The sequence below is a fragment of the Pongo pygmaeus genome, chromosome 5, assembly GCF_028885625.2.
Source record: "Pongo pygmaeus isolate AG05252 chromosome 5, NHGRI_mPonPyg2-v2.0_pri, whole genome shotgun sequence".
NCBI classification, from domain to species: domain Eukaryota; kingdom Metazoa; phylum Chordata; class Mammalia; order Primates; family Hominidae; genus Pongo; species Pongo pygmaeus.
The window spans coordinates 138,671,161-138,684,199 of NC_072378.2; the positions used below are offsets into that span (position 1 = coordinate 138,671,161).

The 13,039-nt window shown below is 38.3% G+C and overlaps 1 protein-coding gene across 2 annotated transcripts in view; it reads left to right on the top strand.

The window, feature by feature from the left end:
* Window positions 1–13,039, top strand: part of ARFGEF3 (ARFGEF family member 3) — a 185,614-nt gene that overhangs the window by 135,530 nt on the left and 37,045 nt on the right. For both annotated transcript variants that reach the window (XM_054491336.2, XM_054491337.2), the window contains 3 exons: window positions 409–588; window positions 9,082–9,226; window positions 10,562–10,684. In XM_054491336.2, coding sequence (XP_054347311.1) covers window positions 409–588; window positions 9,082–9,226; window positions 10,562–10,684 — 448 coding nt within the window. The remainder of the gene's footprint in view (window positions 1–408; window positions 589–9,081; window positions 9,227–10,561; window positions 10,685–13,039) is intronic.

Genomic DNA, 13,039 nt, shown 5'->3' on the forward strand with positions numbered 1-13,039 from the left:
CCCTCACCTCACTGAGGGACAAATGACTCATCTGATCTTCCTACATGTGGGGCACAGCTAAGATGAAACCGTGAGCCATTTCTAGACTGGGTTCTGGTGTCTTTATAGTGAGCATGTTCTGTACCATTCAAGAAAACTGTCATGTTACAGATAAAGAAATTACCAGAAACCTTTCTTTTTCTAGAAACATTAACATGAAATTGAGGTTGTGCCTGATAAGCAGCTGGTTAAATTGTTAAAATTGCAATTTAGTATGCAGTTTGTTTAGACTTGTCCCTTAGAATGTTTTGATTTTAACAGAATTGCTGCTTCTACCTCCTTGTAATGAGGTGGGGTAGGAAAGCCTTCAGAAACCATTCTCACTGTCTGCTGTTCTGATGGTGAGCCACTCTCTCGTGAATTTTGCAGGCTGCTTGCCATAAGGAAAGACATGTGTCTCAGAAGGCTGTTTCCTTCATCCATGACATACTGACAGAGGTCCTCACTGACTGGAATGAGCCACCTCATTTTCACTTCAATGAAGCACTCTTCCGACCTTTCGAGCGCATCATGCAGCTGGAGTTGTGTGATGAGGACGTCCAAGACCAGGTCAGTGTGACATGGTCATCAGCGTCATAGCTGGCTCTTACTGAGTGCAGTGGCAGGCACGGTTCTATGAGCTTTGCATACTTACTCTTTCCAATAATCCTATGTGGAATCTGTAACAGAGAAGTTAAGCAGGGCCAGGCGTGGTGGCTCACACCTGTAATCCCAGCACTTTGGGAGGCCAAGGCGGGTGGATCACGAGGTCAGGAGTTCAAGGCCAGCCTGACCAACATGGTGAAACCCCGTCTCTACTAAAAATACAAAAATTAGCTGGGTGTGTTGGCACATGCCTGTAATCCCAGCTACTCAGGAGGCTGAAGCAGGAGAACTGCTTGAACTGGGGAGGCAGAGGTTGCAGTGAGCCCAGATCACGCCACTGCACTCCAGCCTGAGTGATAGAGCGAGACTCCGTGGGAAAAAAAAAAAACAGAAAAGTTAAGCAGTTTGACTAGATACATAATCAGTGATTGGTGGAGCTGGGATTTGAACCTAGGCAATCAAAAAAAACAAAAACAAAAACAGGAAAGTTAAGCAATTTGACTAAGGATACATAATCAGTGATTGGTAGAGCTGGGATTTGAACCTAGGCAATCTGCTGGCCTATCTCTTTATACCTGGCCTATATTCCTAACTGCTACCATACTGTCCACTGAAGGCAAGGTAAAGAAACTAACTGGAGACTTCGTATTTCACACGATGGTGGGCTAGAAATACAGGATCTCTCTGTCTCTGAAATCCACCAAAAATGTTGAATAGAGGCTTAAACATTTCTTTTAAATACCTTGACACACTGGCAAGAAAGTAAAGAAGTCCCAAAACTGAGTGCCAATGGGAAGCCAGAGAAGTAAGTGGAGCCCTTAGGCTGGTTTTCCCATGAGGGAATTTGCTATCAAGTGGAGCAGAAGTTCTGGTCATCCCAGATGTGAGTGCACAGAAACAGAAAACAAATCTCAACGCAAACTTTACAAAGCTGGTGTTCACTAAGGCCAAGGTTGAATTAAAACAGACTTCCTGAGGATACTATCAGCTTGTTTCTGACATTGGCTCTTAATGGGAAGTTTTTTAAAAAGAGCGCTCCAGGATTTATTATTACAACCTAGCCCTTTTATGTGATCTGTATATGAAATTACACCACCTCAGGGTCTGAGAAACTTTACACAGGCACCATACGGAAGCAACAAAACTCCCCCTAGAGAAACTCATGTCAACTCAGGCCACAAAAGAATCCCACAAATAAAGTTTCAAGGTACGTGAGCTCTCAGTGTTTTTTAAAAAATTCACAAAACACACAAGAAAACAAGGCTATGGAGAGAACTGATAAAACAACAGATGGTATAACTAGACCTATAAAGAATTGGATTGAAATATTGGTATCTTCCATGCAAAATATTAAATCACAAAGCCTAGTAAGTTTAAGGAAATAAAGGACTGAGATTATAAATTAACACCTAAAGACTAGATTGTTAACACTTAAGATAAGTCAACACCTAGTTAACATCTATAGTTAGCTCCTAGATAGTTAACACCTAGAAGTTAACACCTAAAGGTTAGATCATTAACATCTAAGATAAGTTAACCTAGATAGGTTAACACCTAAGACTTTATACCAATAAGAGTGAACTAGGTAATTCAGATCAACTTTCTCACAGGGAACAACTAAAAAAAGTTGGATAAAAAAAAAATTTTAATCACTTGAAGACACTGACATACTATAGGGCAGTGAAGAACTACAAGGCCAAGATCTGGGAAAAAAAGAATACCCAGAGTAGTCTTCCTGGTATTTGAGGCTGTTTTTCCTAAAAATAGAATCTACTAATTTTAAAAAAGGAAGATATTGGGTTGGTGTAAAAGTAATTGCGGTTTTTGCCAAAAACCGCAATTACTTTTGCACCAACATAATAAAAGACGGAGAAGCTTAGCAAAATTGCAGTCTGGGACCTCCCAAGTCTGGTAACTTCCTGGCATCTTGAGTCAGGATCTTGAAGCGAAAGGGACATCTTAGAAAGAAAGGTGAACCTTAAATAGATTAGTCATAAGAGAAAATAAACCCAACTTCAAATAATCCCAATCCCTGACATGAGATTAAGATAATCTGAGATTTCTAGTGCCTTTCTGATAGAAGATTACATCATTCTATTAATAGTCTTCAAATTATTTCTTGATTTGCAAGTGCATTGTTTGCATTCAATAAAAAATAACCAGGCTCATTAGGAAATAACATGTCATGGAAAACAAAAGTTTAAAAAACAAACAATAAACACACACAGGAACCCAGATATCAGAGTTATCAGAGACATATTTTAAAATAACAATGCTTAAATATGTTTAGGAAGATTAAGGACAGGAGCAGCTTTGGCTATGGTGACATGAAGAAGTTAGGTTAACCTTCCCTGCAAAAATCAAGCATAAAACAGGACAGGACAGAATTGTCCAAAGCAACCATCTGAGGGGTCTGGAAATTGACCAAAAGCAGACAACAAATTGAGTAGCATTTATTCTTAAAAACAGTGTTTGCTAGAACTTTGGTTAAGAATAGTGGGAGTCTGACTTTCTTGCCAAAAACTGAAGCCATCACCTTTACTCCCAAGTTCTATTGGCAAGAATAGTAGTTTGACCAGCGTGAGGCTGACTGAGACAATCATCAGCTTTTCTACTATCAGGGATAGACTTGGTATGGAGAAGAGTGGGGAGAAGACCATTGACTTGTCAATTAAAAGTGATAAATTCATGGAGAAATGAACAGGGGAATCCTGCAACCTTGCTGGCCTAAGGTTTGCAGTGAGTAGTGTACTAGCAAGAAATCTAAGATCCTGGATATCAGAGATTCATGGAGGGACCAAATAGTCTGTTCACACATCCCTGGATGACTAAAACATGGGCATGTACAGGGGAGACTGTAAAGATATCATCAGAAAATAAAAGAAAAGGGAGATAAAAACTGGCTGAACTTTGAAACTGACCAACCTTCTCACACAAATTGATTGCCAGAGGGTAGGAACCTTAAAGACTCAAGGTGTTTGAGCACAGTTTCCACCCACATGATCAGCTGACTACTAAGCTATGCAGACATGGGGATGAACACTAGGGAGTCAGGCTAAAAAATAAAAATGAAGAACAAAAACTGAGAAGACACATGAGCGCCATGGGAAGAGACAGATTCCTCAGACTTAGTCTGTGGAATTCCAAGCACCTTAGTCTGGGGATAAAAAAAACCCTCAAAAATAAATTAGAATCCAGCACTGCTATAATATATTATCTAAAATGTCTAATTCTCAAAAATATGAGTGATGCAAAGAAACAGGAAACAGTGAAACACAGAGGGAAAAATAGTGACTAGAAACTGACTTAGAGTGAGCCCAGATGTATCTGGGAGCCAGAGCCTTCAAAGTAGCTATTAAATATGTTCAAAAAAATTAAGGGAAAATATGACAAGGACTCAAAAATAGGGACTCTAAATATTAATAATCTTCAAATTATTTCTTGATTTGCAGGTGCAATGTTTGCATTCAGTAAAAAATGGGAACTATAAAAATGTAAATTTTAGAGTTGAAAAGGGCAATAACTGAAATTAAAAATTAGCTACACGGGCTTACCAGAAAGAGATGGCAGAAGAAAGATCAGTGAACATGGAAATAGATTAATAGAGATTATCTGTTCTGAAGATCAGACAAAACTAAGTTTGACCAAAAATAAACAAAGCCTCAGAGATTTGTAGAACAATGTCAAGCATACCAACATACCTGTAATGAGAGTCCCAGGTAGAAAAGAGAAAGACAAACAGGTGGGAAAATATATTTAAAGAAATAGTGGAACCCCAATTGGGATCAACACAAAGATATCTACAGTAGACGCATTATAGTCAAAATGCTTGACGACAATGACAGAACCTTAAAAGCTGCAAGAGAAAGACTATATTACTACAGAGGAACTAATGCTAGGATTAACTAATGCTGACTTCTTCAGAAAGAATGAAGGCTAGAAGGCAATGTAATGACATATTTAAGGTGCTGGAAGAAAAACTGTCAATGAATAATCCTAGAGAAATTACTCTTCAAAAAGGAAGATGACAAAAACATTCTCAGATAAACATAAATTTGGAGAATATCTTGCCAGTAGACCTGTTCTACAAGAAATACTAAATTCCTTTAAGCTGAAGGAAATAACACAAACTGGTAAATCTATTGCATAAGAAGAAAAAGTACATAAGTGGGAAAATATAAAACAGTGTGTACATTTTTCTCTTTCTCCTAATTTATTTCAAAAACCATTTAAAGCAATAACTCTAACACTGTATTGTTGGATTTATTAAACGTGAAGATGTAATATAAATAATATTAGCAGAAAGGAGGGATGGGAAATGGAGCTATATAGAAGCAAAGTTGCTGTATTTTGCCAGAATTAGCTCAGTATTAACTTGAGGTACAAATGTGATCAATTGAAGATTCATATTATAATCCCTAGGGCAGCAACGAAGAGAATAACACAAAAAGATTAAAAAATAAACATGAATGAAAGCGATCACAAAAAAAAATGTGTTTAACATAAAAGAAGGTAGTAAAAGAGGAACAGAAGAACAAAAAGGATGTGATACGTAAATATGCAGAAAACAAATAGCAAATGGCAGATGTAAATAGAACCATGTCAATAATGGCATTAAATATGCACTAATGAAAGGATGGTCAGCATCATTAGTCATTAGGAATATGTAAATCAAAACCACGTGAGATACTATTTCACATCTACTAGGATAAAAAAGATAGATAATAGCGGCCGGGCACGGCGGCTCACTCCTGTAATCCCAGCACTTTGGGAGGCTGAGGCGGGCGGATCACAAGGTCAAGAGATCGAGACCATCCTGGCTAACATGGTGAAACCCCGTCTCTACTAAAAATACAAAAATTAGCTGGGTGTGGTGGCACACACTGTAGTCCCAGCTACTCGGGAAGCTGAGGTGGGAGAATCACTTGAACCCAGGACTAGACCTGTAGTCCCAGCTACTCGGGAAGCTGAGGTAGGAGGATCACTTGAACCTGGGAGGCAGAGGTTGCAGTGAGCCAAGATCGCGCCACTGCACTCCAGCCTGGTGACAGAGTGAGACTCTATCTCAAAAAGAAAAAAAAAAAAAAAGACATAATAGCAAGTATTGGTGAGGGAGGAGGTGGAGACATTGGAATTTTCATGCCCTGCTGGTGAGAGAGTAAAATGTGTGGCTGCTTTACAGTCTGACAGTTCCTCAAGGGGTATATACCCCAAAGAAATGAAAACATCCATACAAATCCTGTACACAAATGTTCATAGTAACATTATTCATAATAGCCAAAAAGTTAGAAACAACTCAAATTCCAACAGCTAATGAATAGATACATTAAATTAGGTTATGTCCACACATCGAAATATTATTCTGCAATAAAAATGAAGTACGGATATATGTACAACATGGGTGAATCTTGAAAACATACATTAAATGAGAAAAGCCAGTCACCAAAGACCATATGTTATATGACTGCATTTATATGAAATGTCAGAATAGGAAAATCTATAGTGACAAAAAGTACATTAGTGGTTGCCTCAGGCTGACGGTGGCATGGTGGAGTAGGCAATGACTGCAAATGAGTACTGAGTTTTTTGAGGGGGTAAGTAAAATTGTTTTTAAATTAGACTGTTGTGATGTTTGCACATTAAAGGCCTATTAACCTCATAAACTTATCATTAGTCTTTGAAGGAAAAATATGTAAAAGAAAAATGTATGTATACATAATGTAAGAATTTGTCTCTAAAGCAGGGCTTAAAATTCTTTGGAAAAGTTTGACAAGGTATATCACCTGAATTCAGATTCATCTCGAAGAATTATGCTTAGATAGGAAAAAGGAAACTTATTTTGATCTCAAGTAGAAAAATATATTGCTTTGAGTTTTATGTAGATTTAGACTTTTAAAATGTTAGAATTGATTCTTACTAAAAGTGATTTGTAAAATTACACCTTTGGTTTGATCACTGGTGATTACAGTGTTATTCTCATACCTTTGTGTATTGAACTATTTCCAGAACCGAATTTGTGTAGATCCTGAACAGTAATATGAGAATGTGATTGGTACTTGTCACCTTTATTTTAAAACTAGTAGCTGAACACTTCAAAGCTGTCAATGTGGATTGGTTGGACCAATAACCTCTGCATGATTCTTACAATTAAATTTTGCAACTAATGGTATTGTTCTTTCAAACAGGTGACGTGTTTTCCATGACTGTTATGGGGGGGCAATAATTTAATCAGTTCTTGTTTAACAAATTGAATAAAGCAAAGTTTCATAAATTTAAAAAAAAAAAGAAACCTTCCCACAATAACCCAAGCCCCGTTGGTTTTACTGGTGAATCTATAAACTAAGGATGAAATAATATCAACCCTACTCAAGCTCTACCAGAAAATAAAGCAGGAAGGAACACCTCCAAACCCATTTTATGAGGCCTGCGTTTCTGTGATACCAAAGTCACAAGAAGGAAAACTGTAGACCAATATTCTTTATGAAATTAGACAAAAAAATTCCTTTAAAAATTATTGGCCAGGCACAGCGGCTTACACCTGTAATCCCAGCATTTTGGAAGGCCACAGCAGAAGGTTTGCTTGAGTCTATAGGAGTTCGAGCCCATGCCAGGCAACACAGTGAGACCCCCAACTCTACAAAAAATATATATATGTATACATATAGCTGGGTGTGGTGACGCATGCCTGTAGTCCTAGCTGCTTAGGAGGCTGAGGTGGGAAGATTCCTTGAACCTAGTAAGTTGAGACTGCAGTGAGCCGTGATCACATGCCACTACATTCTAGCCTGGGCAACAGAGTAAGACCCTGTCTCCAAAAAAAAAAAAAAAACTAGCAAAATAAATCCAGTAACATATAAAGAAGATTAAACATTGTGGCATATGGAATTTATCCCAGCAATGTAAGATTGGTTTAACAGGTCAAAATCAATTAACAATTAGTAGAATAAAAGATTAAAACCACATGATCATCTTAATAGATATAGACAAAACATTTAACAAAATTCATCACCCGTTTTTGACAAAACTTTTTAAGAAAAGAGGAATTAGAGGGATTTCCTCTGTGAGATAAGGGGCATCTTTGAGAATCCTACATCTAACATCACACTTAATGTTGAAAGACTGAGTGTTTTTCTCTTGTAATCAGTAATAAGACAAGGATTTCTGTCTTCTCTATTTCTGCTCAACATTAATTTTTACTCATTGTATAAAGAAATTAAAGGCATCAAGGTTTGAAACTAAAAGTAAAGCTGTTTTAGTTCACAGACAACATGGGGTTGTATATAGAACATTATATGGGATTTGCAAAAAAATTCTAGTCGAGCAAGGTCACTGCATACAAGATCAACATACTAAAATCAATTGAATTTATATATATGAGAAATAAATTACCGAAAGATAAATAAGAACAATTCCATTCATAACATCAAATATGATAAAATATTTATGAATAAATTTAGCAAAAGAAGCTCAAGACCTATACACAAAAGCTACAAAACATTGCTCAGAGAAATTAAAGAAGATTCAAATAAATATGAGATATACCATATTCATGGATTGAAAGACTCAATATTTTTAAAATAGCAAATTTCCCCAAATTGATGTATAGATTCAGTGCAATTCCTATTAAAATCCCAGCAGACCTTTTTGAAGAGATTGTCAAAGTGATTCTCAAATGTATATGAAACTGCAAAGAACAGAATAGAGAAAACAAACTTGAAAAAGAAGAACAAATTTTGAAAATTTACACTACCTGATTTCAAAATTCCAGTAATAAACACAGTGTGGTATTGGTTTGAAGGCAGACCTATAGTTCAGTGGAACTGAAGAATATAGAAATAAATTATCCTGTTTATAATCAATTGATTTTTGATGAAGATACCATTGCAATTCAATCATGGGAGGGGATATTTTCAGCAAATTGTGCTTGAATGTATATGATAAAAATAAACTTACACCTTTACCTCTCACCATGTTAAAAAAAAAATTCAAAATGGGTCATGATGTGATCCATTAAAAGAAAAATGGATGAATTAGACTTCACCAAAATTAAGAACTTTTAATCTTGAAAAGACACCATTAAAAAATAAAACTTTTAAAAAGTCCAAAGCTGCGGAAAAATATTTGCAAATTATATTTTGGGAATATATAAGGAACTCTAAAAACAAAAAAAAAGAAAGAAAATAACAAGAAGACATGAACCCAATTTTTAAAAACAACAAAATATTTGGCTAATAAGATGTGAAAAGTTGCTTAGCAGCATTAGTCATTAGTGAAATGCAAATTAATACAATACGGCTGATTATTCAGAAGATTTTTGAGTGAGTTTGTCTATTCTGGTTTTTCCTTTTCACTAAAATTAACTCCAAAATAGGGGACAGAGAAATACATCACCCTTCCCAGATATTCTGCTCCTTTTAAGGAAAGGACTTTAAGTGCCACTTGCTTTGCCTCTGCCAGGTTGTCACATCCATTGGTGAGCTGGTTGAAGTGTGTTCCACGCAGATCCAGTCGGGATGGAGACCCTTGTTCAGTGCCCTGGAAACAGTGCACGGTGGGAACAAGTCGGAGATGAAGGAGTACCTGGTTGGTGACTACTCCATGGGTAAGAATGTTTGGATGATTCTTGCTATTCAGCATTAATTCTCTGTGCCAAGTTTCATGCTATTGAAAAAAATTGAACAATAGGGAAGACAGATTGTCAGCCATGTTTTATCAGCAGGAAAGAATGTGGTATAGCAGGAACATGAGTCCTGAGTTCTGCCAGCAGGCTGAGAGCCCTGAGCATTGTCAGGCCCTGTTCTTGCTGACAATTGGACCATAAGGCTGAGAGACTTCTGTTGTTTCACTTACACTTTGCTGTATTGAGTTCATGTCTAAAGCCAAAAACAAAAATGTTATCCATTTGCTAGTAAGAAGCAGAAAAGTATCATAACACAGAGTAACCAGAATTAGGGAGATTTGGTCGGCTGAAAATGGATGGGTACCCATAAAGCATGCCCAGGGCCCAGGGGTGTTGTCTCAGAGGTTCCCAAGACCACCCCTAAACTCAGAAACCCACCAGAAAGACTCATGGGACCCAGCATATAGTTATGTTGAGATTTATTACACAGCTCATGACTAAGTTTTAGCAATGTAGGAAGGACACAACAGGTTATGACACAGACAGAGTCTGGAAGAATATGCACCAGCTTCCCTGTGCTCTCGCCCTCCCAGGAGGGATCACACAGAAGACATTCTTCCCCCAGCAGTGAAAACACAGCAACATGTTTGCAATGTTTCTGCCCGTGGAAGCCCATTAGAAATCTAGCTGGGGACTGGCCACTTACGTACCCTTTGCCTAGCACATTACCAAAATCCCAGACTCCCAACAGGAAAGCAGGTGTTCACCATAAACCATATGGTTTGTATGAACAGTCTAGGCACGGTGAACTACTCTTATCAGTTAACTGTGGCCTGGGAGTACTCTGAGAGGTGAGTTCCCAGACACCCGCCAAAGGCCAATTTTGCAAGCAAGCTTTCTAAAAGAAGAGTGGTCTCAGGCCTTCTGTGCTCTTTTTCTGCATAGATATAAAGAAACTCACATATGCCACCAAAGGTCTATCTAAACCTGCCCTGCTGTGCCCTGTATATAATCTACAAATACCTGTGCAGGAGCATTCCAGAGGCCACATGGTTCCCTGCTCTCTAGACCAGCACATTGCCTCAGCTCTGCACTCGGCCAGCTCAGCCCTCATCTCTCTGCCAAGCTGCTCCCCTGCCGGCAGAGCTGAGCACCACACTGGAGCCAAGCCAATGGTCCAATAAAAAACCCAGGCACCTCCCCAGTAGATCTTTCTCAAGATCTGTCTCAGTGGAACGTGCTGGGAATATGGGCAACCCTGGCAAACCCGAGGGCAGAAACTTACTTTCTTACAATTCTATAATCTTCCTCCCTTAGGAAAAGGCCAAGCTCCAGTGTTTGATGTATTTGAAGCTTTTCTCAATACCGACAATATCCAGGTCTTTGCTAATGCAGCCACTAGCTACATCATGTGCCTTATGAAGTTTGTCAAAGGACTGGGTAAGCAGAATCCTCCTCTCATGCCTTGTAACTGCCGAGGACCCTTTCCAGAGTGGCTCTGTGGCTGGGGACAGGGCCTACTGACTGCCTGGAACAAGCACGCATCCTGGGGTACAAGCAGATGGTGTTCTTGTGTACACAAAAGCAAAAACTTACTGTGAAAGAAGCTTGAATTTTGTCTAAGGTTGATACTTTTCATTGTATTCATGGAATATCTTATAGTATATTTTTAATCTACTTATTTATTATTTTATATTATTTATTGTCAAAGAATAATATCAACCTTATATTTTCCCTTTGTAAAATGTTCTCAGGCTCCAGGTCTAATCACACTCTATGGAAACTCTCAAAATTTTAAGTTTCTTTTAAACCTTTTCGTTTAACTAAGTGTCCTTCCCTTTCATTTCACCCCACATAAACCTGTGCTATATAAAAATCTGCTATTGCAGGTAATGTTATATAGTGAGAATCTATTTTGTTAAGGTGTTTCTAAATTAAGTATAAAATCATCTGGGTAGTTTCTGAAATACACGAGGCTTTCAAGAAGGGGGACTTCTATACTTAGAAAATATATTTTATAATTAATAAAGCCTGGAGTAGGAGGAATTCTTAACTTTTGCTAAAAAGTTGGGAAATCAAACTCAAGCTGCTAATCATATGACACTGAGAATAGGTTTCTGCATAAGAGCAATTATTTAATATAATATTGACTAATCTAAGGTTGGAAATCTTAGAACATTCATACAATTATGGAGGCTGAGAAGTCCCACGATAGACCATCTGCAAGCTGGAAAACCAAGGAAGCTGATAACATGGCTCAGTTCAAGTTCAAAGGCCCCAGAACGAGGGGCACTGATGGTGTAACTCTTAATCCAAAGCAAGAGGCTCGAGAACCTGTAGTTCTAAGACAAGAGGAGAAGGATATCCCAGCTCCAGAGACAGAGACACAGAATTCTCCTTTTCTCTCCCTTTTGTTCTCCCTGGGCCTTGGCTGATTAGGTGGTGTCTGCCTGCATTGGGTGAGGGTGGAGCTCCCTCAGTCTGATTGAAATGCCAACCTCTTCCAGAGCCAACCTCACAGACACACCCAGAAATCATGCCCTCTCAGTGATCTGGGTCTCCCCTAATCCAGTCAAGTTGACATCTAAAATAAACCATCACTTAGAGGACATTGAAAACAGCCTCTGTTTTCTTCTGTGAATTATAAAGTGGAGTTATTTGTATGGGGCCTGGGATCAGTGGAAAAGGCAGAGCCCCCTGTATAGTCATGGTGCCTGTGTCCTGCCTGGCTCCAGGGAGTGCCATTCACATAGACTTGGATGCTTTCAAATACACAGCGGCCACAGTCTAAACCTTTGGGACGTCTGCTGTAATCATGGATAGGAAATGAATTTGTTGTTAATTCCCACCTGCTTATTTCAACATGAATTTGACCTGGTCTGTGTTTTTATATTATAAAATGTGTTCATCTAAACCAGGCCAACTGCAAGCTATGGCCCACAGTTTTTATAAATACAGTTTTATTAAAACATAGCCATGTTCATTTGTCGATGGCTGCCTCCATAGTACCAGGCAGAGTTGAGTGGTTGCAATGAAGACAGTATGACCTGCAAAGCCTGAAGTATTTACTCTCCGGCCCTTTGCCAAAAACATTTGCTAACCCTTGATCGAAAACATAAGAAATGTTTTTTGGTTTTTTTAAGGAGAAACATGCCTCTTTGCTTCTGAATTTTAACTAATGCCTAGTAATTAGGTCTGTTTACTCACATGGGAGGGTTCTAGCTCTTACAATTGTAGACAATTAGAAACAATTACAGTACATGAAATGATTTGATTAAATGTATAGAAATAGATTTGAGAAGAAAAATTATAATTCAGTTACCATTCTTATAGAAAAACCTAGATACCCCTCTACAGACATGTTAAATCTCTAGATATGTACAAAAAATAGAAAAATCATTTAAATGCAATTAAGTAGTTTCTGTCCCTAAACCCCAGAGGTTTAGACTCTTCCCAGAGACCTCATTTATCATCAGCATTTAGTGCCACGCACTGGCAGGGAAAGAAATCCTTTTCCAAATGGAGAGAGGGAAGCGCTTCATTCCAGCCCAATCCAGGACTTGTCTCTGGGATTGTCCTCTGTCATCAAAAGTCACTCCATCCAACAGCAGGTCCCAGAAATGTGATTTGCCATGTGCCTATGTACAAAGGAACACCGTCCAGCCACTGAAAGTACGGTGGTAGAAGAGAGAGGAAGTGTTGATTGTTTAGTGGAAGGGTGAGTTCCTTAACCATATAATCTCAACAAAATGATAGGAAAGGTATGGTCCCAACTGTATTTAACATTCGCACATG